We start from the raw sequence: 27877 nt of genomic DNA on the forward strand, positions 1-27877 counted from the left end.
AAAAAGGACAAACTATATACAAAGCTTTGAGTGTTTTGGCACACACAATAATAATAAGAAAGTATTTACAAATACAAATAGATCACAAAATTGTAGATTTAAAATCACTGTCATTGTAATTACCTTTAATATTTGTTTTATGGAAAACACTACTTCACCTTTATATTTTTATGCAGGATCGTGAGTGATCGGCGGTAACAATGAATACACAAGAGACTGATTTACTGTGCTAGAATAATTGTGCCTTTTATTCCCCGCAAACAGCAATCTACACCTGGACTGTGCTAGAATAATCGTATGTTTTATTCCCCGCAAACAGTAATCAACACCTGTGCTGTGCTAGAATAATTGTACCTTTTATTCCCCGCAAACAGCAATCAATAGACTACAACGTTAAGCAGCAAAATATGATCATCATCAGCGCTTACCTTGACACTAACGGGAGAGCCTACGGTCCGGGTAGAACGAGCTGCAAAACGGCTGGGCGATCGCACATATTCCACAGCTGACTCTGTCCGGACCGTGTGCCGCTCCGTCTTTTATTCGTTAACAAAAAGTTGTGAGCGTGAGAAACAGGGCTGTCCAAGCCTTCTCCCAGACCCTCTCAAAAACATGTTTTGCGAAGCAGGGAAGGCTGTAGTATAAACAAGGAAGAGTTCCCAGGCTGATTCCGCCCTTTATTTACAAATTGTTGTTGTAAATTGTCAGTGTGACATGTCACATCACTAAAAGTCTAAAAGTTCAAGGACGAGCTAGGATACTGCTGTCGAACTCTAATCTGATCTTTTGCACCTGCAAGAACTCTGCGAAGGCGGGGGGAGAAGCGATTTCTTGTAAACACTGTGTTTTTCTATAAATGTGCCGTGTATCCATTAGGGAGACACACATTTTGGACGGATCACTGCTTGGGTGAATTCAATTTTGTGTCATCAGAAATGTCTGTATTAAAAACCTTGCAAGGGACCTCTTCACAGATCTCAACTCTGATTTATTTAAACACGCAAAAGAGAACAAAAATACATGTTTTCTAACAGAAACAACAGAAAATTATATAATCATTTTCCCTACAGCTTGTTATTTAAAAAAAAAAGGGAGAAACTGCTGTAGTGATCTGAAAATTGAACAAGTAGTTTTAAAAATACAATTCTGATCTGAGAAATGTACCAAAGCGACTTGAGAAAAACTGTGAACGCAAGGTAAAAAGTGCCCGGATGATGGATCCTATCAAAATAAACATATTGTTGAAAAGTACTGATTAAATAAGTGACAAACCTGCTCTGTTCAACACAACTCGAGGCTGCTTGCAAAAAGCGTCCATCGGTTGACGTAATCGCTCATTCTCTTCTTGTGCGCCACAAAGCTCCTCTTTATACTTGACTTTCGTTATTGCGAACATTTTCACACGATATTCACGACACTTTTCGGTCACATTTGACGTCTGCTGAGCCAATATGTCGATAACTAGCGCGTCTCCTTTTTTCGGTGGCTAGCAAGCTAAGCTAATATAAGCTAAACAAGGCCGAAAGATTTTGACAAAAACTGTGTGATACAAATGTAAGCAGGCACAAAACGGAGCAGTTTGGCTTCAAAAGAGTAGTGACGGACGCACAGTGTCGATGTGTAAGTTCGTATAGTACAAATTCAGAATTATTATCAATTATAGTGAACCGCGTGTGGCTATGTAAAAGCAGCCTGGAATGGAGTATTGGTCACGTGAAATCTATTCTACGTCAAAACCAGTTGGACAAATCTCGTGTCACGCAGGGGGTTGGGGGCATAACTTAAATAAACGTTTGAGTCTATGTTCATTTGGAGAATACATTTTTAAACGAATAAGAAACATGTTTAGTCCCTGTACAGTGTTGTTGTAAACTCGACATCTTGTAACAACTTTGTTCATCAGTGCAGCATATCAGGTTCAGCTCTCTACATCTGGTGATGTGCTACAAAATAAGAGTGTAGAAATGAAATATATTTGAATGGATACATACTTTAAAATTATTGAGGGGTTTACCAAAAAAGAGAAAGTTATTTCAGTAATAATGGATGACATCCTTTTTTATTTTTTATTATATTTACAGAGTTAGTCATACTAGTGTAAATGTAACAAAAAAGGAAAAACTATATACAATGTTTTGAGTGTTTTGGCACACACAATATATTTAAGAAAGTATTTACGAATACAAATAGATCATAATATTAAACATGGAAAATGTAATTTAAAAATGATATAAGGCACAATGCATATTAATGGAAAATTACCGGTAAACATGCCAGATTATAGCTGTCAGATAGTTTAAATCTGCAGCCCCTTGTCAGGTTGATGTAACATTTTGAATACAAATTCAATTTCATAAAAGGGTTAAGTCAGACACATACAATACACAATACAGGTACACAGATCATTCGTTCATTCAGCGGTAGACATGATCTCTGCACCATTTGAAAAGTAAATTCATAAATGAGATCATATCAAGCATCATTCATCTCTGCTATTCTCAACAGCACTTGTGCCTCTTAGCTTTAGCCTTACTTGGGAATCTTTGACAGCAAACGGCACAGGTAAAAGGTTTCTCTCCAGTGTGTGTTCTTGCGTGTATTTTTAATATTTCCTTGCGAGCAAAATTTTGACCACAAACAGAGCAGGCAAAAGGCTTCTCTCCAGTGTGGGTTCTGGTGTGTATTTTTAAGTGTCCCTTGTGAGCAAATTTTTGACCACAAACTGAGCAAGCAAAAGGCTTCTCTCCAGTGTGGGTTCTTGTGTGCATGTTTAAGTCTCCCTTGTGAGCAAAATTTTGACCACAAACTGAGCAGGCAAAAGGTTTCTCACCAGTGTGTGTTTTTGTGTGTCTTTTTAACCTTTCCTTCTCAGCAAAATTTTGACCACAAACTGAGCAGGCAAAATGTTTCTCTCCAGTGTGTGTTCTTGTGTGTCTTTTTAAGTGTCCCTTCTGAGCAAAATTTTGACCACAAACTGAGCACGCAAAAGGCTTCTCTCCAGTGTGGGTTAGTGTGTGTCTTTTTAAGTTTCCCTTCTCAGCAAAATTTTGACCACAAACAGAGCAGGCAAAAGGCTTTTCTCCAGTGTGGGTTCTCATGTGACTTGCTATGTTTCTCTTGCGGGCAAAAATTTGACCACAAACTGAGCAGGCAAAAGGCTTCTCTCCAGTGTGGGTTCTTGTGTGTATTTTTAAGGTTTTCTTCTGAGCAAAATTTTGACCACAAACTGAGCAGGCAAAAGGTTTAGTGTGGCCAATCACATGTTTTCGCAATTGAGACTTGTAGACAAATGTTTTTCCACACAGAGAAAATTTCCAAAGTTTGCTGTCAGTGTGACATGACACATCACCGTCAGACTGTTTATGGTCATCAATGTGAGGAGAGTGTGACGTGTCTTCACCTTCTGACATTCGAGCTAACAGGCTGTCTGCTTGTGATCCTCCACGGTGGTCCTCGTCATCTTCTGTTGTTGTTGTTTGTTGCCTTGAGCTGCTGCTTGGAGACTCCGCCCCTTTGTTCTCTTCATATTGACATTCATCTTCACTCTTCAAATGGACACCAGTGACGGGCAACTCGGTGAAATGCTCCTCCTCTTTAATGTATGGTGGTAGCCGCTCCTCTTTCTTTATGTTGGGAGGCTGTGGCTGCTCCTCTTCTTTAACTTGAAGAGGCTCAAAGTGCTCCTCCTCTTTCACGCCAGGGAACTCTGGCTCCTGCCGCTCAGGACAAAGATATTTTTCACTGACATCTGCGGGACACAAGATACACACGGTTTGGTCAAGACCGTTTATTGTGACGTTATGTGTTTTATATTTAAGATTATCACATGGGCCACCTGAGTGAAAGAGTAGCAAAGCTGGCAAATGTTACGTATCTGTATTTTGTTCCAGAAATCACTGAACGTTACTTTGTAACCCCTATAACACTGACTGTTCCGCACATAATTCTAGAAAATATTTCAATTTGTGAAATCTGGCATTTATTAACAAAAAGCTAACAAATGCATGCATCTGCATCAGCTGTACAACATCCTCGAGGAGTTGAAGAACTTTTAATTATTCACCTCTAGGGGGCCGCAAAGCAGAACAAATTAAGCCAGGGGAGAGAAATCAATTTAGCCAACAGTAAGTGTATGTCAAACCTAAATGGGCCATTCCACCGAACAGCCCTAAATTATTTTATTTTTAATCATTGTGATGGGCTTAGTGTCAATGTGCCATTAGCATAATAATTATGTGTCTATATATAATATATTAGCTAATTCTATGCTAAGAAAGAAAAACGTTTCTAGTTGTTGGTATGTCAACGAATCAAAAATAAAGAATAAATCTGTTGTCTTATATAATTCTTATAACATTTACCATTAAAAAATAGGAGCACCTTCACTACTGTATAGTTCCTTTTAAACAGGCATTAAACAAAACATTAAACAAGAAATACACAGTCTGAGTCATGCTATAGCAGTTTTATTTTATTTCAATCAGTTACCTGAGTTTACATCTTATACCCCCTGCAATGTTCTCACATACTTTTGGCTGGGAAACACTGCATCGGACGACCTAATCCAAAGTAATGTTAAAGGGCCAGATTTGACCGATGCTAGGCATGCTAAGAGCTGCCCCCTTCTGCATTGAGCTGATGATTTTGAGGAGGAAATTGAGTAGCAGTTATAGCAATGATGTTGGCAATGATAGAAGCACTGCATATTTTTTGCATTGGCAACTTCTTTTATATAGTTTGATTATAATGTGCGTAATGCATATATGTTTGCACTTTTGATTTTAAGAAATTATTTGCGCTTTTCGCAGTTATGTTTAGTTGTTCAACAATATACAATATATATATAATGTAAACATTAAAAAAAAAATGAAACGCCAGAGCCATTTAGTTTAGTTAGGATGTTTGTTTTTTTGGTAGATTTTCTATGGGTTGTGTGCCTCGAAATTTTTTCAATGAAAAAAGTGTGCCGTGGCTCAAAAAAGGTTGAGAGACAGACATAAGAAATTGATATTGTAGGAAACAACAGAAAATTACAGAATAATTTTTCCTATAGCTTGTTATAAAAAAAAAGAGAAGAAGAATATACTACTGTAGTGATGTGAAAATTAAACAAGTCGTTTTAAAAATACAATTCTGATCTGACAAATGTACAGAAGCGACTTGAGAACAACTGTAAACTTAAGGTAAAAAGTGCCCGGATGAAGGATCCTTTCAAAATAGACATATTGTTGAAAAGTATTGATTAAATAAGTGACAAACCTGCTCTGTTCAACACAACTCGAGGCTGCTTGCAAAAAGCGTCCATCAGTTGACGTAGTCGCTCATTCTCTTCTTGTGCGCCACAAAGCTCCTCTTTATACTTGACTTTCGTTATTGCGAACATTTTCACACGATATTCACGACACTTTTCGGTCACATTTGACGTATGTTGAGCCAATATGTCGATAACAAACGCGTCTCCTTTTTCGGTGGCTAGTAATCTAAGCTAAGCTAACCAAGGCCGAAAGATTTTGACAAAAACTATGTGATACGAATGTAACCACACACACAATGGAGCAGTTTAGCTTCAATAGAGTGGTGACGGCCGCACAGTGTCGATGTGTAAGTTCGTATAGTACGAATTCAGAATGAATAATTATGAATTATAGTGAACCGCGTGTGGCTATGTAAAAGCAGCCTGGAATGGAGTATTGGTCACGTGAACTCTATTCTACGGCAACACCAGTTGGACAAATCTCGTGTCACGTAGGGGGTTGGAGGCATAACTTAAATAAACGTTTGAGTCTATGTTCATTTGGAGAATAAATTTAAAAAAAAAAATCTTTGCATTTGGACGAATAAGAAACACGTTTAGTCCCTGTACAGTGTAGTTGTAAACTCGACATCTTCTAACAACATTATTCATCAGTGCAGTGTATCACGTTCATTTCTCTACATCTGGCGATGTGCTACAAAATAAGTGTGGAATATTTTTGAATGGAGTTACATCCATAAAATTATTGAGGGGTTTACCGGATATATAAAGTTATTTCAGTTTTAATGGTTACTAAACACTAAACAGACTGAAAGACAGATATTTTGATGAATTTACGTCTACACGCACCAATAATGTGTGATGGTGACGACCCTGAATGTTGAACTAGTGAACGCTCAAAAGCAATTGAATTCTTAGATTCTCTTTTTAGTCCAGATTTTATCCAACATGTCAACTGTACCACTCATTCATATGGCAACACATTGGACCTTGTTTTTATAAAAGGTGTCAATGCTGGCTTGACTCCATCTCCACTATGGGTATTGTGCTGTCCTCGCTCCGAAGCTTCTAGATTTCACCAGCTAGACAGCGAGTTAACGACGTTCCAAATAACCAGACTTTGTTTTCCTTTTGGGCTGTTTATTTGAACAATGGCCTCTGACCATTACCCTCTTTAGGTCGTCGTAAAACTACAAAAAAAAAACATTAACAAATAATGTGTATTAGCTAACTGTACACGACACACTCTCATGCTAATAGCTAGTTACATTGCACAACAGTCTCTTATCTCTAATACTGTCCTAAATTAACTAAAATGAATACACAGTGTTATTTTCTTAACATCACATGTACTGTTAGACATTATTAACATTTTAATTCTTTATTTCATATATTAACCATGTTGAAATGTCTTATAGATGTGTAAAGTAGGTGAAATAGTGTTGAACTCAGTATAATTTGACCTTAACCTAAGCTGGTAAATTGTTTGGTCTAAAATTCCTTCTCAGTGTGCGAAAACACACACATTTTTTGTCCTTGAGAACAGAATCTGCCTCGAACACACACACACACCCACACACACTGACTCTGTTGGCATCATCGCTCACGGCCACACTAAATCTAGTTCAACTTGTTTGTGAGATATTGTTTTGAGAAAAGTGTCCGGAGAGTATATTTTGTCTGGAGACCGGCACAGCTGCAAATCTGTTGTATAACGCGTTTTAAAAGGCGTTTCACTTTCCAAGCTCGATACTATAAGTAGCCCTCTCTCATAAGGGAGGGGGCACAATGGGCACTCTGAAAATTCCACCTCCTACGTGATGTTCAGGGTGTCCCGATGTCCGGAGATCTCTGTTTTAATAAATCATCTTTGCAAAGGTGTTTTTTCTTACATTAAAAATCTGTCTTCATATTTTTGGAACACGCAAAAGAGGCATAAATTTAACCTCTTCAGTGCTTACGGACAATTCTTGTCTAAAGCAACAACGAAACAGGATCCAACAGTTCGCGTAGCACATAAACGAGTCTGCGTTGCATACTGCCACATTTGAATTCTCTCTTCTACCAAAACAATGAACAAAGCAACCCCTGGAGGGCGCTCTATGGTTGCACAAACTCAAACGGTGAACTTCTGAAGGGCAGAATAGGTATTATGTCTCCAGACCAGGCCCAGTCTGGAGACATAATACGAGCAATAATAAGGGAATTTTCCCGGTTGGCCGTCAGGGGGCGCTGTTTATTTCAGACCGCGGGTTCATTTCAAAATCAGCAAATAAAGTGCTTTTATTATTGTTTGCATTTAATAACTAAATACTTGTCCATGAAGTTCATTGTTCGGTTTCTTCTTTTACCACTACTACTTCGACTACATTTCTATATACAGGTAAATAAAATTCTTATGCCTTATCCCCAGCTAGTGATAGGAAGCAGCAACAGCTCTGAGGCACTGTTTACACGACGTCTCGCACAGGTACCTTAACTCATTAAAAAAAGACAAGTGAAACTTTTTTTAAATTTTGTATTTATCCCGTTTTCCTCTATGCTCCACTCTGGTTGGCTGTTGTTTACATGTATTTTTAGATGAGAAAAAAAGTTATTTTTTGTTTTTAATTTATGTCATGTCAGAAGCAAATTTCCGTCAGTCAATTTTTACAATTTTTTATAATAATCGCATAGACCTTCAGTCTATATTATGGTATGCACTGTAATACTTTTTAATGGACCGTTGTCTCCCTTCTGTTCCACTTCGTATGCCATTATTTATTTATTTTATATATATATTTTTTAAGATTATAGCTATTTTACAATGTTAGTGTGAATGGTAGTTCGGTAAATGGATATTCCAGTTGGACAAATCTCGTGTCACGAAAAGAATAACTAAAAATATCCTCAAATAACACGTTTAATTATACAATTTGGAGTTTTAAAAAAAAATCTTCAAACTGGTGTTCCTGTACAGCAGGGATCCCCAACTAAACCGGCAAGAGGTCCAGTAACTCCATCAGCCTAGTAGACCAGGGTCCGAACATGCAACAACATTCAGACGATAATTCATTTTTCTGTTATTTTATTAAATTGCAAACGTGCTGTTACAGTGACAATAATACAACTTGTTAAACTTACTCTCTTTCATTCATTTTAGTGCAAATATATTTGAATGTAAATCACAGTGTAACAAAAATGTATTGCGCATTAACTAACTCCTATTCTTATATTTGTATACTGCCTAGAAGTGCAATACGTGTGCTCTTACAGATGAGAAGGCTGACTCACAACTATAGGTAGAGCCAAACATTGTTAATGTGTACAATGCCACTTTGATGAGAAAAGGGAACTTTGCAGGATCAGAGGATTCACTTTGTTCTCTTAACACTACATCAGCCTGCAGATCTAAAAGCTCCATTTGGAGGGACTGTGCATTTGCCCATTTATACACATGTGTGGCTTCTTTTGAAAAAAGACAACATTCTTAACTAAAAATGGATTTTTAACAAAGATCAAGAGCTGGTCTCCCAAAGTAAAGCCATCAAAACGAGCCTTAAAGTTTTCAATCAACTTTTGCATAAAGTCAGAATGAGCAGTGACATTGACACCTTGAATCTCTTTCAATGAAGGAAAATGTGCACAGTCCTCCTCAAGATCCCTTTTCAGAAGTTCCAGTTTCTTCTGAAAAGACTTGACAGCAGCCACCAGGTCACACACAGAATTGTCTTTTCCTTGAAGCTTCAAATTCAGGTCATTTATGTGTCCTGTGGCGTCAACCAGAAAGGCAAGTGTATCCAAGTTACTTTCCTCCTCCAAAAAGTCGAAATACACCTGAGCCTTTGGACTCTTTTGTTTTGCCAGGAAATCTTTAATTTCATTCCTTATCTTCCAAAAACATGCCAGAACTTTTCCTTTACTCAGCCACCTGACATTGGAGTGTAGTAGTAGGTCATTGGCAGGTGCATCTACTTCTGCTAAGAATTCCCTCAGCAGACGATGCTGGTGAGATGATGAAGCCCTGAGAAAGTTTGGTGATGGTGTTCATAGCATCTCCATAGTGCTCTGACAGTGATGAGCAGAGGACAGCCATGTGGATAATGCAGTGATATGACAAGAGTTCTGGGTGGTCATGTTTCAGTCGAGTAACTGCACCCTTTTCTCGTCCCATCATGGATGGTGCCCCGTCAGTAGTGATAGAGACAACATTTTTTAGATTTATTCCCCTCTGTGTCAGCATTTCCTTTATGGCTAAATAGATGTCCTCTCCTCTTTTGTGTGTTTTCAAAGCTGTGATGCCTAAAATGTCCTCTACAAATGTTTTACTCTCTTCATGATAGAACCTGACATATACCAAAAGTTGTGCATTGTCACTCATGTCAGTTGATTCATCAGCAGCTAATGCGATGCATGGGGCACTTTGAATGGCGCTGTCGAGCTGGGACTGCACATCTTCGGATAGCAGCTCGGCTCTTCTTGTTGTAGTTGTGGATGATAGTGGAATCTGTCGGACCTTTTGTTTAAGCTGCTGCCCCTCTTTTCCCTCCAATAGCGTTTCTGCCATCGCCTCCATACACTCTTTGATCATTCCGGAGTCACTAAAAGGCTTTTTGTGCTTGCCCAAAATTCACTGCACACGTAGTGAACACTCGTATGCTCGTTGTTATGCTGTTAGCGTCTGTGCAATTACCCGTGTTGCGCGCTCATACTGTCCTTTCAGTTCATGTAATTTCTGTGCCCTCGTCGCTGATCCTGGCGGGTAATTTGCGTCGAAGGTTTTGTGTCTTGTCTCGTAATGCCGCTTGATATTGGCGCTTTTAACAAGAGCAACAGACTCCGTGCATATAAGACACACTGGCCTTGTAGCACTCGCTGCTGGCAAAATGAAAGCGTAAGCTTCAGTCCACTCATCTCTAAAGACTCGGTTTTCAGAGTCAACTTTTCTAACTTTAGACAGCGCCATAGTTCACCCACTTTCCCATAGTAAAGCCTGTCCCATGTAAATAAGAGCATGCTGCCGGTCAAAGGACCCCGGTTCAATCGTAGCTGCCCTCGCGCGGGCCTATTCAAAAATGGCTTTTGTTAAGAATGAACGTATTATCGTACTTTAAAACAAAAAATGCTTGGTCCGGATAAAATGGTCTCGGGGTCCGGGTCCGGACCGCGGTCCGCCAGTTGGGGATCCCTGCTACAGTGTGTAAACTCGACATCTTCTGACAACATTGTTTATCAGTGCAGCATAAAAGGTTCATCTCTCTACCTCTGGTGATGTGCTACAAAATAAGAGTGTAGAAATAAAATATATTTGAATGGATATACGTACATAGTTTAAAAATATTGAGGGGTTTACCAAAAACGAGAAAGTTATTTCAGTAATAATGGATGACATCCTATTTTATTTGTAATTATATTTACAGAGTGAGTCATACTAGTTTAAATGTAACAAAAAAGGAGAAACTATATACAAAGCTTTGAGTGTTTTGGCACACACAATAATTATAATAAAGTATTTACGAATACAAATAGATCACAAAATTGTAGATTTAAAATCACTGTCATTCTAATTACCTTTAATATTAACCATGGAAAATGCAATATAAAAATTATATAAGGCGCAATACATATTAATGGACAATTACCGGTAAACATGCCAGATTATAGCTGTCAGATGGTTTAAATCTGCAGCCCCTTGTCCGGTTGATGTAACATTTTATATACAAAATCAATTTCGCAAAAGGGCTAAGTCGGACACATACAATATAGGTACAAAGATCATTCGTTCATTCAGCGGTAGACATGATCTTTGCACCATCATTCATCTCTGCTATTCTCACCAGCACACTTGTGCGTCTTAGCTTTAGCCTTACTTGGGAATCTTTGACAACAAACTGAGCAGGTAAAAGGTTTCTCTCCAGTGTGGGTTCTTGTGTGTATTTTAAAGTGTCCCTTCTGAGCAAAATGTTGACCACAAACTAAGCAGGCAAAAGGCTTCTCTCCAGTGTGGGTTCTTGTGTGTATTTTTAAGCTTCCCTTCTCAGCAAAATTTTGACCACAAACTGAGCACGCAAAGGGCTTTTCTCCAGTGTGTGTTCTTGTGTGGTCTTTTAAATGTCCCTTGCGAGCAAATTTTTTACCACAAACTGAGCAGACAAAAGGCTTCTCTCCAGTGTGGGTTCTTGTATGTCTTTTTAAGGTTCCCTTATGAGCAAAATTTTGACCACAATCTGAGCAGGCAAAAGGCTTCTCTCCAGTGTGGGTTCTTGTATGTATTTTTAATCTTCCCTTATCAGCAAAATTTTGACCACAAACTGAGCAGGCAAAAGGCTTCTCTCCAGTGTGGGTTCTTGTATGTATTTTTAATCTTCCCTTCTCAATAAAATTTTTACCACAAACTGAGCAGGTAAAAGGTTTCTCACCAGTGTGGGCTGTTGTGTGTCTTGCTAACTGTGCATTATAAGCAAAATTTTGACCACAAACTGAGCAGGTAAAAGGCTTCTCTCCAGTGTGTGTTCTTGTGTGTATTTTTAAGCTTCCCTTCTCAGCAAAAATTTGACCACAAACTGAGCAGGCAAAAGGCTTCTCTCCAGTGTGGGTTCTCATGTGGCTTGCTAAGTTTCTCTTGCGAGCAAAAATTTGACCACAAACTGAGCAGGCAAAAGGCTTCTCTCCAGTGTGGGTTCTTGTGTGTCTTTTTAAGGTTCCCTTCTGAGCAAAATTTTGACCACAAACTGAGCAGGCAAAAGGCTTCTCTCCAGTGTGGGTTCTCATGTGGCTTGCTAAGTTTTTCTCGCGAGCAAAAATTTGACCACAAACTGAGCAGGCAAAAGGCTTCTCTCCAGTGTGGGTTCTTGTGTGTCTTTTTAAGGTTCCCTTCTGAGCAAAATTTTGACCACAAACTGAGCAGGCAAAAGGCTTCTCTCCAGTGTGGGTTCTTGTGTGTCTTTTTAAGGTTCCCTTCTGAGCAAATTTTTGACCACAAACTGAGCAAGCAAAAGGTTTAGTGTGGCCAATCACATGTTTTCTCAATTGAGACTCGTAGGCAAATGTTTTTCCACACAGAGAAAATTTCCAAAGTTTGCTGTCAGTGTGACATGTCACATCACCGTCAGACTGTTCATGGTCATCAGTGTGAGGAAAGTGTGACGTGTCTTCACCTTCTGCTTCTGATCCTCCACGGTGGTCCTCGTCATCTTCTGTTGTTGTTTGTTGTCTTGAGCTGCTGCTTGGAGACTCCGCCCCTTTGTTCTCTTCATATTGACATTCATCTTCACTCTTCAAATGGACACCAGTCACGGGCAACTCTGTGAAATGCTCTTCCTCTTTAATGTATGGTGACAGCCACTCTTCTTTTTTTATGTTGGGAGGCTGTGGCTGCTCCTCTTCTTTAACTTGAAGAGGCTCCAAGTCCTCCTCCTCTTTCACGCCAGGGAACTCTGGCTCCTGCCACTCGGGACAAAGATGTTTTTCACTGACGTCTGCGGGACACAAGTTACACATGGTTTGGTAAAGACCGTTTATTGTGACGTTATGTGTTTTATATTTAAGATTTTCACATGGGCCACCTGAGTGAAAGAGTAGCAAAGCTGGCAAATGTTACGTATCTGTATTTTGTTCCAGAAATCGCTGAACATTACTCTGTAACCCCTGTAACACTGATTGTTCCACACATAAATATAGAAAATATTTCAAGTTGCGAAATCTGGCATTCATTGACAAAAAGCTAACAAATGCATGCATCTGCATCAGCTGTTCAACATCAGCAGTTGACGAACTTTTAATTATTCACCTCTAGGGGGCAGCAAAGCCAGGGGAGAGAAATCAATTTAGCCAACAGTAAGTGTATGTCAAACCTAAATAGGCCATTCCACCGAACAGCCCTAAATTATTATATTTTTAATCATTGTGATGGGCTTAGTGTCAATGTGCCATTAGCATAAATATGTGTCTAAATATAATATATGAGGTAATTCTATGATAAGAAAAAAAAAGTTTTTGTTTTTTATTTAGTCACAAACAATGGTCCAACTAGTCACTTCTGTTTACAATACCAAATTATCTACTAGGCTTCCATCCTCCATTCTAGTTGTTGGTATGTCAACGAATCAAAAATAAAGAATAAACCTGCTTATTTATATAATTCTTAAAACATTTACCATCAAAAATAGAAGCACCTTTACTATAGTCCCTTTTAAACAGGCATTAAACAAAACATTAAACAGGAAATACACAGTCTGAGCCATACTATAGCAGTTTTATTTTATTTCAATCAGTTACCTGAGTTTACATCTTATATCCCCTGCAATGTTCTCACGTACTACTGGCTGGGAAACACTGCATCTGACGACCTACTCCAAAGTAATGTTAAAGGGCCAGATTTGACTGATGCTAGGCATGCTAAGAGCTGGCCCCCTTCTGCATTAACCTGATGATTTTGAGGAGGAAATTGAGTAGCAGTTATAGCAATGATGTTGGCAATGATAGAAGCACTGCATATTTTTTGCATTGGCAACTTCTTTTATATAGTTTGATTATAATGTGCGTAATGCATGTATGTTTGCACTTTTGATTTTAAGAACTTATTTGCGCTTTTCCAAGTTATGTTTAGTTGTTCAACAATATACAATATATATAATATAAACATAAAAAAAATTAAACGCCATAGCCATTTAGTTTAGTTAGGATGTTTTTTTTTGTACATTTTCTAGGGGGGAGTGCTCGAAATTTTTTCAATGAAAAAAGTGTGCCGTGGCTCAAAAAAGGTTGAGAAACAGACATAAGAAATTGATATTGTAGGAAACAACAGAAAATTATATAATAATTTTCCCTACAGCTTGTTATAAAAAAAAAGGGGAGAAACTGCTGTTGTGATGTGAAAATTGAACAAGTAGTTTTAAAAATACAATTCTGATCTGACAAATGTACCAAAGCGACATGAGAAAAACTGTAAACGTAAGGTAAAAAGTGCCCGGATAAAGGATCTTTTCAAAATAGACATATTGTTGAAAAGTATTGATTAAATAAGTGACAAACCTGCTCTGTTCAACACACCTCGAGGCAGCTTGCAAAAAGCGTCCATCGGTTGACGAAGTCGCTCATTCTCTTCTTGTACGCCACAAAGCTCCTCTTTGTACTTGACTTTTGTTATTGCCAACATTTTCACACGATATTCACGACACTTTTCGGTCACATTTGACGCCTGTTGAGCCAATATGTCGATAACAAACGCGTCTCCTTTTTTCGGTGGCTAGCAAGCTAAGCTAAGCTAAACAAGGCCGAAAGATTTTGACAAAAACTATGTGATACGAATGTAACCAGACACAAAATGGAGCAGTTTGGCTTCGATATAGTAGTGACGGACGCACAGTGTCGATGTGTAAGTTCGTATAGTATGAATTCAGAATGAATTATTATGAATTATAGTGTACCGCGAGTGGCTGTGTAAAAGCAGCCTGGAATGCAGTATTTGTCACGTGAAATCTATTCTACGGCAACACCAGTTGGACAAATCTCGTGTCACAGGGGGCATAACTAAAATAAACGTTTGAGTCTATGTTCAGTTGAAAATAAATAAGAACTATTTAATCTGCATTTAGACGAATAAGAAACATGTTTAGTCCCTGTACAGTGTTGTTGTAAACTCGACATTTTCTAACATTGTTCATCAGTGCAGTGTATCACTTCATCTCTGTACATCTGGCGATGTGCTACAAAATAAGAGTAAGGAATATTTTTGAATGGAGTTATGTACATAAAAAATATTGAGGGGTTTACCGTAAATATAAAGTTATTTCAGTTTTAATGGTTACTAAACACTAAACAGACTGAAAGACAGATATTTTGCTGAATTTACATCTACACGCACCAATGTGTGATGGTGACGACCCTGAATGTTGAACAAGTGAACACTCCAAAGCAATGGAATTCTTAGATTCTCTTTTTAGTCCAGATTTTATCCAACATGTCAACTGTACCACTCATTCATATGGCAACACGTTGGACCTTGTTTTTACAAAAGGTGTCAATGCTGGCCTCTCATCCTGCAGGTCCCTGTCTCTGACCACTTTTGTGTTTTTTAATCTTATCTTTCGATGCGCTGAGATACGCTGTGGGCCAAACCACCACTGTTTTTGTTATATAAACAACAACGTACCGTTCCTTTTAGCTCACCCTCTGTTTGTTAAACTTGACTCCATCTCCACTATGGGTATTATGTCTCCAGACCAGGCCCAGCCACAGAGCTCCGCTTTGTACTTGACTTTCGTTATGGCGAACATTTACACACGTTATTCACGACACTTTACGCTCACACTTTACGTCTGCTGAGCCAATTTGTCGATAACAAACTAGTCTCCTTTTTTGGCGGCTAGCAAGCTAAGCTAAGATAAGCTAAACAGGGCCGAGAGATTTGGACAAGTACTTTCTGATACGAATTTAACCAGACACAAAATGTAGCAATTGTGTTTGGCTTCAATAGAGTAGTGACAGGCGTCAGTTCGTATAGTACAAATTCAGAACGAATTATAGTGAACCGCGCTCGGCTATGTAAAAGCAGCCTGGAATGGAGTATTTGTCACGTGAAATCTATTCTACGGCAACACCAGTTAGACAAGTCTCGTGTCACTGGGGGAACTAAAATAGACATTTAATTCTAGGTTCATTTGGAGAATAAATAAGAAATCTTTAAACTGCATTTAGAGATATAAGATATGTTAGATGCGCCACTTACTATAAACGAGCTGTACAGTGCTCGAGATAGTATTACTAATGGCAGAGCACCTGGCCGGATGGTTATACGGCTATATTTTTTAAACACTTCTGTTTAATGCTTGCTCCACTATTCTTAAGAGTAGTAACATAAATTAAAACTAATGGTTACATACACCCACACATGAATACAGCAGCAATTAAACTTTTTTTAAAGCCAGAAAAAGACCCCACCCTTCCATCAAGTTAACTTCCGATTTCACTGATTAACACTGATATTAAAAGTATCACTGGGGCTTTCGCATCTAGACTAGAAACAGTAATCTCGACAATCATTCATAGCGACCAAACAGGCTTTATTAAAGGTCGTCACTCTACTAATAATATTAGGAGGCTCTTTAACCTTATTAGCATGTCACAGCGGCATGATAAAAAGGCAGTTATATCACTGGATGCAGAAAAAGCTTTTGACAAAGTTAACTGGTCCTTCCTCTTAACTGTTTTAAATAAATTTGGCTTTGGGAAGTCATTTATTCACTGGGTGTCAGTATTATATGATTCTCCTAAAGCTACAGTGACGACTAATGTCTAATTTAGATGTTTCTGCGGTTGGTGAAAGACTCTGGTTGGTAACCCGGTGGGTAGTAGGTAATGTCTGGTCGGTGCTGGATTTCACTTAAATTTATTTTTCTTTGATCCTTCCTCGGGTCTCCTGAAAACCTCACGACCCTAGCTGGATTCTGAAGTATTCGGTTTAGGTGAACAATATGGGATTTTTAATAGGTTTTAGGTGAACTAATGAGTACACACTCACGCACGCACACATGCACACACATACAAATACTCACCCACATTCAAAATAAAAAATAAACGAAAATAAAAAAACTGCATTTAGCATGTTTACAGTAGTTCATGTACAGTGTGTTGTTGTAAACTTGTAAACTCTTGTATTTAACACCCACCCATATAATTATAATAATCACATAGACCTTCAGTCCATATTATGGTATGCACTGTAATACTTTTTAATGGACCGTTGTCTCCCTTCTGTTCCACTTCGTATGTCATTATTTATTTATTTAAGATTATAACTATTTTACAATGTGAGTGTGAATGGTAGTTTGGTAAATGGATAGATGGATATTCCCGTTGGACAAATCTCGTGTCACAAAAAGAACGATAACTAAAAATATCCTCAAATAACACGTTTAATTATACATTCAGTTGGAGGTTAAAAAAAAAATCTTCAAACTGGTGTTCCTGTACAGTGTCGTAAACTCAACATCTTCTGACAACATTGTTTATCAGTGCAGCATATCAGGTTCATCTTTCTACATCTGGTGATGTGCTACAAAATAAGAGTGTAGAAATGAAATATATTTGAATGGATTATACGTACATACTTTAAAATTATTAAGGGGGTTACCAAAAAAGAGAAAGTTATTTCAGTAATAATGGATGACATCCTTTTTTATTTGTAATTATATTTACAGAGTGAGTCATACCAGTGTAAATGTAACAAAAAAGGACAAACTATATACAATGTTTTGAGTGTTTTGGCACACAATATATTTAAGAAAGCATTTACGAATACAAATAGATCACAAAACTGTAGATTTAAAATCACTGTCATTGTAATTACCTTTAATATTAAACATGAAAAATGCAATATAACAATGATATAAAGCACAATGCATAATAATGGACAATTACCAGTTAACATGCCAGATTATAGCTGTCAGATAGTTCAAATCTGCAGCCCCTTGTCAGGTTGATGTAACATTTTATATACAAAATCAATTTCAAAATAGGGTTAAGTCAGACACATACAATACAGGTACACTGATCATTCGTTCATTCAGCGGTAGACATGATCTTTGCACCATCATTCATCTCTGCTATTCTCACCAGCACACTTGTGCGTCTTAGCTTTAGCCTTACTTGGAAATCTTTGACAACAAACTGAGCAGGTAAAAGGCTTCTCTCCAGTGTGGGTTCTTGTGTGTATTTTTAAGCTTCTCTTCACAGCAAATTTTTTACCACAAACTGAGCAGGCAAAAGGCTTCTCTCCAGTGTGGGTTCTTGTGTGTATTTCTAAGATTTCCTTGCGAGCAAAACTTTGACCACAATCTGAGCAGGTAAAAGGCTTCCCTCCAGTGTGGGTTAATGTGTGTCTTTTTAAGCTTGCCTTCTCAGCATAATTTTGACCGCAAACTGAGCAGGCAAAAGGCTTCTCTCCAGTGTGGGCTGTTGTGTGTCTTGTTAAATGTGCATTATGAGCAAATTTTTTACCACAAACTGAGCAGGCAAAAGGCTTCTCTCCAGTGTGGGTTTTTGTGTGTAATTTTAAGCTTCCCCTGTGAGCAAAATTTTGACCACAAACTGAGCAGGCAAAAGGCTTTTCTCCAGTGTGGGTTCTTGTGTGTCTTTTTAGGTTGTGATTCACAGCAAATTTTTTGCCACAAACTGAGCAGGCAAAAGGCTTCTCTCCAGTGTGGGTTCTTGTGTGTATTTTTAAGTTTCCTTTCTTAGAGAAACTTTGACCACAAACTAAGCAGGCAAAAGGTTTGTCACCAGTGTGGCTGAACATATGTCTTCTCAATAGAGACTGGCAGCCAAAACTTTTCCCACACTGAGAACATTTCCAACGTTTGCTGTCAGTGTGACATGTCACATCACCGTCAGACTGTTCATAGTCATCGGTTTGAGGAGAGTGTGACTTGTCTTCACCATCTGATATTCGAGCTAACAGGCTGTCTGCTTGTGATCCTCCACGGTGGTCCTCGTCATCTTCTGTTGTTGTTGTTTGTTGCCTTGAGCTGCTGCTTGGAGACTCCGCCCCTTTGTCCTCTTCATATTGACATTCATCTTCACTCTTCAAATGGACACCAGTCACAGGCAAATCTGTGAAATGCTCCTCCTCTTTAATGGATGGTGGCAGCCGCTCCTCTATTTTTATGTTGGGAGGCTCTGGCTCCTCCTCTTCTTTAACTTGAAGAGGCTCAAAGCCCTCCTCCTCTTTCACGCCAGGGAACTCTGGCTCCTGCCGCTCAGGACAAAGATATTTTTCACTGACATCTGCGGGACACAAGATACACACGGTTTGGTAAAGACCGTTTATTGTGACGTTATGCGTTTTATATTTAAGATTTTCACATGGGCCACCTGAGTGAAAGAGTAACAAAGCTGGCAAATGTTAAGTATCTGTATTTTGTTCCAGAAATCACTCAACGTTACTCTGTAAGCCCCTGTAACACTGATTGTTCCACACATAAATATAGAAAATGTTTCAAGTTGTGAAATCTGGCATTTATTGACAAAAAGCTAACAATTGCATGCATCTGCATCAGCTGTACAACATCTTCGAGGAGTTGACGAACTTTTAATTATTCACCTATAGGGGGCAGCAAAGCAGAACAAATAAAGCCAGAGGAGAGAAATCAATTTAGCCAACAAACAGTAAGTGCATGTCAAACCTAAATGGGCCATTCCACTGAACAGCCCTAAATTATTTTATTTTTAATCATTGTAATGGGCTTAGTGTCAATGTCCCATTAGCATAAATATGTGTCTATATGTAATATATTAGGTAATTCTATGCTGAGAAAAAAAAAAAAAAGTTTTTTATTTAGTTACAAACTATGGTCCAACTAGTCACTTCTGTTTACAATACCAAATTATCTACTAGGCTTCCATCCTCTATTCTAGTTGTTGGTATGTCAACGAATCAAAAATAAAGAATAAACCTGCTGTCTTATATAATTCTTATAACATTTACCATCAAAAATAGGAGCACCTATTCTTATCTGAGATAAGTACCAAAGCGACTTGAGAAAAACTGTAAACGTAAGGTTAGAAAGTGCCCGGATGAAGGATCCTTTCAAAATAGACATATTGCTGAAAAGTATTGATTAAATAAGTGACAAACCTGCTCTGTTCAACACAACTCGAGGCTGCTTGCTAAAAGCGTCCATCAGTTGACGTAGTCGCTCATTCTCTTCTTGTGCGCCACAAAGCTCCTCTTTGTACTTGACTTTTGTTATTGCCAACATTTTCACAGATATTCACGACACTTTTCGGTCACATTTGACGTCTGTTGAGCCAATATGTCGATAACAAACGAGTCTCCTTTTTTTCGGCGGCAAGCTAAACTAAGCTAAACTAAGCTAAGCTAAACAAGGCCGAAAGATTTTGACAAAAACTGTGTGATACGAATGTAACCAGACACAAAGTGGAGCAGTTTGGCTTCAATAGAGTAGTGACGGACACACAGTGTCGATGTGTAAATTCGTATAGTACGAATTCAGAATGAATTATTACGAATTATTGTGAACCGCGTGTGCCTACGTAAAAGCAGCCTGGAATGGAGTATTGGTCACGTGAAATCTATTCTACGGCAACACCAGTTGAACAAATGTCATGTCACGGGGTGGGGCATAACTTATATAAACGTTTGAGCCTATGTTCATTTGGAGATTACATTTAAAAAAATATTTGCATTTGGACGAGTAAGAAACATGTTTAGTTACATCCATAAAAATATTGAGGGGTTTAAGGGGAGGGGACAAATCTCGTGTCACGTACGGGGTTGGGGGCATAACTTAAATAAACTTTTGTGTCTATGTTCATTTGGAGAATGTTTTTTTTTTTTTAATATTTGCTTTTGGACGAAAATAAACATGTTTATTCCCTGTACAATGTTCTTGTAAACTTGACATCTTCTTACAACATTGTTCATCAGTGCAGTGTATCACGTTAATTTCTCTACATCTGGCGATGTGCTACAAAATAAGAGTGTAGAATTATTTTGAATGGAGTTATATACATAAAACAATATTGAGGGGTTTACCGGAAATATAAAGTTATTTCAGTTTTAATGGTTACTAAACACTAAACAGACTGAAATACAGATATTTTGACAAATTTACGTCTATTTCAATAATAATGGATGACATCCTTTTTTATTTTTAATTATATTTACAGAGTGAGTCATACTAGTGTAAATGTAACAAAAAAGGACAAACTATATACAAAGCTTTGAGTGTTTTGGCACACACAATAATTATAAGAAAGTATTTACGAATACAAATAGATCACAAAACTGTAGATTTAAAATCACTGTCATTCTAATTACCTTTAATATTAAACATGGAAAATGTAATATAAAAATTATTTAAGGCACAATACATATTAATAGACAATTACCGGTAAACATGCCAGATTATAGCTGTCAGATAGTTTAAATCTGCAGCCCCTTGTCAGGTTGATGTAACATTTTGAATACAAACTCAATTTCAAAAAAGGGTTAAGTCAGACACATACAATACAGGTACACTGATCATTCGTTCATTCAGCGGAAGACATGATCTTTGCACGATCATTCATCGCTGCTATTCTCACCAGCACACTTGTGCCTCTTAGCTTTCGCCTTACTTGTGAATCTTTGACTACAAACGGCGCAGGTAAAAGGTTTCTCACCAGTGTGGGCTCTTGTGTGTATTTTTAAGTATCCCTTGTGAGCAAAATTTTGACCACAAACTGAGCAAGTAAAAGGCTTCTCTCCAGTGTGGGTTCTTGTGTGTATTTCTAAGATTTCCTTGCGAGCAAAACTTTGACCACAAACTGAGCAGGTAAAAGGCTTCTCTCCAGTGTGGGTTAATGTGTGTCTTTTTAAGCTTCCCTTCTCAGCAAAATTTTGACCGCAAACTGAGCAGATAAAAGGCTTCTCTCCAGTGTGGGTTCTTGTGTGTATTTTTAAGTGTCCCTTCTGAGCAAAATTTTGACCACAAAAAGAGCAGGCAAAAGGCTTCTCTCCAGTGTGGGTTCTTGTGTGTATTTTTAAGTTTCTTTTCTCAGCAAAATGTTGACCACAAACTGAGCACGCAAAAGGCTTCTCTCCAGTGTGTGTTCTTGTGTGTATTTTTAAGATTTCCTTGTGAGCAAATTTTTTACCACAAACTGAACAAGCAAACGGCTTCTCTCCAGTGTGGTTTAGTGTGTGTCTTTTTAAGCTTCTTTTCTCAGCAAAATTTTGACCACAAACTGAGCAGGCAAAAGGCTTCTCTCCAGTGTGTGTTCTTGTGTGTCTTTTTAAGTGTCCCTTGCGAGCAAAATTTTGACCACAAACTGAACAGGTAAAAGGCTTCTCTCCAGTGTGTGTTCTTGTGTGGTCTTTTAAGTGTCCCTTGTGAGCAAAATTTTGACCACAAACTGAGCAGGTAAAAGGCTTCTCTCCAGTGTGGGTTCTTGTGTGTATTTTTAAGCTTCCCTTCTCAGCAAAATTTTGACCACAAACTGAGCAGGTAAAAGGCTTCTCTCCAGTGTGGGTTCTTGTGTGTATTTTTAAGCTTCCCTTCTCCGCAAAATTTTGACCACAAACTGAGCAGGCAAAAGGCTTCTCTCCAGTGTGGGTTCTCATGTGGCTTGCTAAGTGTCCCTTCTGAGCAAAATTTTGACCACAAACTGAGCAGGTAAAAGGCTTCTCTCCAGTGTGTGTTCTCATGTGGTCTTTTAAGGTTTCCTTGTGAGCAAAATTTTGACCACAAACTGAGCAGGCAAAAGGCTTCTCACCAGTGTGTGTTCTTGTGTGTCTTTTTAAGTGTCCCTTGTGAGCAAAATTTTGACCACAAACTGAGCAGGCAAAAGGCTTCTCTCCGGTGTGGGTTATTGTGTGTATTTTTAAGCTTCCCTTTTCAGCAAAATTTTTACCACAAATTGAGCAGGCAAACGGCTTCTCTCCAGTGTGGGTTCTTGTGTGTCTTTTTAAGCTTCCCTTTTCAGCAAAATTTTTACCACAAACTGAGCAGGCAAAAGGTTTCTCTCCAGTGTGGGATCTGGTGTGTCTTTTTAAAGTTCCCTTCATAGAGAAACTTTGGCCACAAACTGAACAGGCAAAAGGTTTAGTGTGGCCAATCACATGTTTTCTCAATTGAGACTTGTAGACACACAGAGAAAATTTCCAAAGTTTGCTGTCAGTGTGACACGTCACATCACCGTCAGACTGTTTATGGTCATCAATGTGAAGAAAGTGTGACGTGTCTTCACCTTCTGACATTCGAGCTAACAGGCTGTCTGCTTGTGATCCTCCACGGTGGTCCTCGTCATCTTCTGTTGTTGTTTGTTGTCTTGAGCTGCTGCTTGGAGACTCCGCCCCTTTGTCCTCTTCATATTGACATTCATCTTCACTCTTCAAATGGACACCAGTCACGGGCAACTCTGTGAAATGCTCTTCCTCTTTAATGGATGGTGGCAGCCGCTCCTCTTTTTTTATGTTGGGAGGCTGTGGCTGCTCCTCTTCTTTAACTTGAAGAGGCTCAAAGTCCTCCTCCTCTTTCACGCCAAGGAACTCCTGCCGCTCAGGACAAAGATATTTTTCACTGACATCTGCGGGACACAAGATACACACAGTTTGGTAAAGACCGTTTATTGTGACGTTATGTGTTTTATATTTAAGATTTTCACATGGGCCACCTGAGTGAAAGAGTAACAAAGCTGGCAAATGTTAAGTATCTGTATTTTGTTCCAGAAATCACTGAACGTTACTTTGTAACCCCTGTAACACCGATTGTTCCACACATAAATATAGAAAATATTTCAAGTTGTGAAATCTGGCATTTATTGACAAAAAGCTAAAAAATGAATGCATCTGCACCAGCTGTACAACATCCTCGAGTTGAAGAACTGGCAGCCCCCGACCCCCAGATCCCGGGGATCCCCCGCACCCAGGCACCGGCGCCGAAGAGGGGCCGGGCAGCGGAGCGGAGAGGGCATCCGCGCCCACCCCATCCCCCACCGCGTGGAGGGACGGAACACCGGGGGCAGAAGGGGAGATGGGGGCACAAGAGGACGGGCGGCACCCCCGAACCCCAGGCCCAGCGGGGAAAGGCTCCGGTCATCACTCCAGCGTTCTTAGTGAGAGTTAACCCTGTTACTGAGTTCGCCAGCTTGCCGACTGGCGAACTCTACCCCTAAACCTTGAATGTGACCCCACCCAGTGTATATACAAGTGTGTGTGTGTGGTGCATTAAAATTGGGAGCAGGTTAACCGGAGCAGAGGGAAATGATATCCCCCCTGCTCCGATCCACCCGCCTCCCAGGCATGTCAGTGAGTGTATGTGGTGCATTAAAAAAAAAAAAAAGGGGGGTGGGGGGGGACAGGGGACCGCAGCACTGCTCTATACTCATGGTCATCAGTGTGAGAAAAGTGTGACGTGTCTTCACCTTCTGCTTGTAATCCTCCACGGTGGTCCTCGTCATCTTCTGTTGTTGTTTGTTGTCTTGAGCTGCTGCTTGGAGACTCCTCCCCTTTGTTCTCTTCATATTGAAATTCATCTTCACTCTTCAAATGGACACCAGTCACGGGCAACTCTGTGAAATGCTCTTCTATTTTTATGTTGGGAGGCTGTGGCTCCTCCTCTTCTTTAACTTGAAGAGGCTCCAAGTCCTCCTCCTCTTTCACGCCAGGGAACTCTGGCTCCTGCCGCTCAGGACAAAGATATTTTTCACTGACATCTGCGGGACACAAGATACACACGGTTTGGTAAAGACCGTCTATTGTGACGTTATATTTAAGATTATCACATGGGCCACCTGAGTGAAAGAGTCACAAAGCTGGCAAATGTTGCGTATCTGTATTTTGTTCCAGAAATCACTGAACATTACTCTGTAACCCCTGTAACACTGATTGTTCCACACACAAATATAGAAAATATTTCAAGTTATGAAATCTGGCATTTATTCACAAAAAGCTAACAAATGCATGCATCTGCATCAGCTGTACAACATTCTCGAGTTGAAGAACTTTTAATTATTCACCTAGTGGGCAGCAAAGCAGAACAAATAAAGACAGGAGGGAGAAATCAATTTATCCAACAGTAAGTGCATGTCAAACCTAAATGGGCCATTTCACCAAACAGCCCTAAATTATTTTATTTTTAATCATTGTGATGGGCTTAGTGTCAATGTTCCATTAGCATAAATATGTGGCTATATGTAATATATTAGCCAATTCTATGCTAAGAAAAAAAAAACGGTTTTGTTTTTTACTGAGTTACAATCAATGGTCCAACGAGTCACTTCTGTTTACAATATCAAATTATCTACTAGGCTTCCATCCTCCATTCTAGTTGTTGGTATGTCAATGAATCAAAAATAAAGAATAAACCTGCTGTCTTATATAATTCTCCTAACATTTACCATTAAAAACAGGAGCACCTTAACTATAGTCCCTTTTAAACAGGCATTAAACAAAACATTAAACAAGAAATACACAGTCTGAGTCATGCTATAGCAGTTTTATTTTATTTCAATCAGTTACCTGAGTTTACATCTTATACCCCCTGCAATGTTCTCACATACTTCTGGCTGGGAAACACTGTATCGGACGACCTAATCCAAAGTAATGTTAAAGGGCCAGATTTGACTGATGCTAGGCATACTAAGAGCTGCCCCCCTTCTGCATTGAGCTGATGATTTTGAGGAGGAAATTGAGTAGCAGTTATAGCAATGATGTTGGCAATGATAGAAGCGCTGCATATTATTAGCATTGGCAACCTCTTTTATATAGTTTGATTATAATGTGCGTAATGCATGTATGTTTGCACTCTTTATTTTAAGAAATTATTTGCGCTTTTTCAAGTTATGTTTAGTTGTTCAACAATATATATAATGTAAACATAAAAACAAATGAAACGCCAAAGCCATTTAGTTTAGTTAGGACGTTTGTTTTATGGTACATTTTCTATGGGTTGTGTGCATCGAAATTTTTTCACTGAAAAAAGTGTGCCGTGGCTCGAAAAAGGTTGAGAAACAGACATAAGAAATTGATATTGTAGGAAACAACAGAAAATTACATAATCATTTTTCCTACAGCTTGTTATTTAAAAAAAAAAGAGGATAAACTGCTGTAGTGATGTGAAAATTAAACAAGTCGTTTTAAAAATACAATTCTGATCTGACAAATGTTACAGAAGCGACTTGAGAAAAACTGTAAACGTAAGGTAAAAAGTGCCCGGATGAAGGATCCTTTCAAAATAGACATATTGTTGAAAAGTGGTGATTAAATAAGTGACAAACCTGCTCTGTTCAACACAACTCGAGGCTGCTTGCAAAAGGCGCCCATCAGTTGACGTAGTCGCTCATTCTCTTCTTGTACGCTACAAAGCTCCTCTTTGTACTTGACTTTCGTTATTGCGAACATTTTCACACGATATTCACGACACTTTTCGGTCACATTTGACGTCTGTTGAGCCAATATGTCGATAACAAGCGCGTCTCCTTTTTGCGGTGGCTAGCAAGCTAAAATAAGATAAGCTAAACAAGGCTGAAAGATTTTGACAAAAAATATGTGATACGAATGTAACCAGACACAAAATGGAGCAATTTAGCTTCAATAGAGTAGTGACGGACGAACAGTGTCGATGTGTAAATTCGTATAGTACGAATTCAGAATGAATAATTCTGAACCGCGTGTGGCTATGTAAAAGCAGCCTGGAATGGAGTACTGTATTGGTCACGTGAAATATATTCTACGGCAACACCAGTTGGACAAATCTCGTGTCACGTAGGGCAGTGGTCCCCAACTACCGGGCCGTGTATCATTTGGTACCGGGCCGTGAGTCATTTGGTACTGAAAGGAAAAAAATTGCATTATTTTTATTTATTTTTTTCGAAAATTATGTTTTATTTTGAAAAGTGGCCGGATTCTGTCTGTTACATCCGTCTCACTTGACAACTCTGTTGTCTGATATTTAGGCCATTCTTGCTTCCATTTTTCCTATTCCAAATAGCACAGCACGACCTAATAAAGAAATAAGAGTCATGCTAGTCAAGAAATCACTTTCCTGGTTCCATAATTTTGCTTTGAAAGAAACAGCAAAATCAGCAAAGCATGGTTCTCTTTGTTTTCGTGATGGCCTTGCCGTGTTTCCATGTGCAGTTGCTAATGAATTAGAGGTGGTACAGACTGAAAATGCAAGACTTAAAAAATAACTTATGTCGTAAAAAGAAAATCAAAGTGCAAAGAATGTTATACAGAAAATGAAGGCAAACAATCCTGAAGATTTCGAGGACAGCAACAAAGTGAGATACTACACAGGACTTCCTAGCTTCCATACTTTAAGGGCTGTATTTAACCTCATTTCCCCAGAGATATCGGAAAGCAAGAATTGTATCGTGAACAAATTTCAAAAGCTCATTATGACGTTGATGCAACTTTGTCTTAATATGCCCATTATTGATCTGTCCTACAGATTTGGTGTGTCCACAGTAGTCATAGACACCTTGAACAACTTATTTGTAGCATTACAGCATTATATTAGCTACAGGCCACTATGCCTTTGGTATTGACACAATATTTTGGCAGGACATGCATCATAGATTGCTTTGAGATATTTATTGACAGACCATCCAGTATGAGAGCAAGAGCTCAAAGATGGTCAAGCTATAAACATCACAACACTGCCAAATATTTGATTGCCGTGTCACCACGGAACTGTTAATTTCATATCACGTGAGTGATAAGTATCTGACTGCTAATTGTAAACTTACAACTGCTGAGGTTGAAGAGACGAGGAAGATTGCGAATGTAAGGATACGTGTTGAGAGAGTAATTGGAAGTGTGAGACAAAAGTATGCCATTCTTGGCAACATTTGAACAATTGACTATTTAATAACTAAACCTGGAGCTGACCATTGCAACTTGGACAAAATTGTGCATGTTTGCTGTGCATTGACAAATTTGTGCCCATCACTTCTCCCTTTTGATTGATATTCATATGAAACATATTTAACACCACCTGGATAAGAAATTAAAAGTATGCAAGCAAAATCTGTTTCTTATGTGAATTTCAAATGTAGTAAAAACAATATGATTATCAATTCAGCTTTTTTTTTTTTACTTAATTTTTTTTTTTCCAGGAGAATTTTTTAGTTTTTTAA

General features: G+C 38.7%; 3 protein-coding genes across 3 annotated transcripts; all 3 read right to left on the reverse strand.

Annotated features, from left to right (window-relative positions):
- Positions 1 to 2040: 2040 nt before the first annotated feature.
- On the reverse strand, positions 2041 to 6115 carry LOC144053748 (uncharacterized). The gene is made up of 2 exons (XM_077568533.1): positions 5260 to 6115; positions 2041 to 3748 (listed from the first exon to the last, which is right to left on the reverse strand). Exons 1-2 carry the CDS (start codon positions 5381 to 5383, stop codon positions 2499 to 2501), a joined length of 1374 nt encoding a protein of 457 aa, XP_077424659.1. The 5' UTR covers positions 5384 to 6115; the 3' UTR covers positions 2041 to 2498.
- A 2189-nt stretch (positions 6116 to 8304) lies between these two features.
- LOC144053200 (uncharacterized) lies at positions 8305 to 26433 on the reverse strand. The gene is made up of 7 exons (XM_077567363.1): positions 26015 to 26433; positions 24161 to 24451; positions 21332 to 23323; positions 15404 to 15491; positions 14928 to 14940; positions 14267 to 14480; positions 8305 to 12711 (listed from the first exon to the last, which is right to left on the reverse strand). The coding sequence occupies exons 1-7, from the start codon at positions 26136 to 26138 to the stop codon at positions 11048 to 11050; spliced, it is 4386 nt and encodes a 1461-aa protein (XP_077423489.1). The 5' UTR covers positions 26139 to 26433; the 3' UTR covers positions 8305 to 11047.
- On the reverse strand, positions 17393 to 21319 carry LOC144053749 (uncharacterized). Its single transcript, XM_077568534.1, has 2 exons — positions 19869 to 21319; positions 17393 to 19018 (listed from the first exon to the last, which is right to left on the reverse strand). The coding sequence occupies exons 1-2, from the start codon at positions 19990 to 19992 to the stop codon at positions 17826 to 17828; spliced, it is 1317 nt and encodes a 438-aa protein (XP_077424660.1). The 5' UTR covers positions 19993 to 21319; the 3' UTR covers positions 17393 to 17825.
- Positions 26434 to 27877: the final 1444 nt, after the last annotated feature.

Source organism: Vanacampus margaritifer, chromosome 6 (assembly GCF_051991255.1).
Source record: "Vanacampus margaritifer isolate UIUO_Vmar chromosome 6, RoL_Vmar_1.0, whole genome shotgun sequence".
NCBI classification, from domain to species: domain Eukaryota; kingdom Metazoa; phylum Chordata; class Actinopteri; order Syngnathiformes; family Syngnathidae; genus Vanacampus; species Vanacampus margaritifer.

Bases quoted from the DNA above. Each gene is read 5' to 3' on its own strand.
- LOC144053200 (XM_077567363.1), bottom strand. From the start codon at position 26,138: ATGTTCGCAATAACGAAAGTCAAGTACAAAGAGGAGCTTTGTAGCGTA. The intron at 23,324-24,160 runs GTGAAGACACGT...TGTGTCCCGCAG, and splicing joins TGGAGGATTACAAGCAGAAG to ATGTCAGTGAAAAATATCTT. The intron at 12,712-14,266 runs GTTTGTCACTTA...TGTGTCCCGCAG, and splicing joins AGGTGTGTTGAACAGAGCAG to ACGTCAGTGAAAAACATCTT.
- LOC144053749 (XM_077568534.1), bottom strand. From the start codon at position 19,992: ATGTTGGCAATAACAAAAGTCAAGTACAAAGAGGAGCTTTGTGGCGCA. The intron at 19,019-19,868 runs GTTTGTCACTTA...TGTGTCCCGCAG, and splicing joins AGTTGTGTTGAACAGAGCAG to ATGTCAGTGAAAAATATCTT.
- LOC144053748 (XM_077568533.1), bottom strand. From the start codon at position 5,383: ATGTTCGCAATAACGAAAGTCAAGTATAAAGAGGAGCTTTGTGGCGCA. The intron at 3,749-5,259 runs GTTTGTCACTTA...TGTGTCCCGCAG, and splicing joins AGTTGTGTTGAACAGAGCAG to ATGTCAGTGAAAAATATCTT.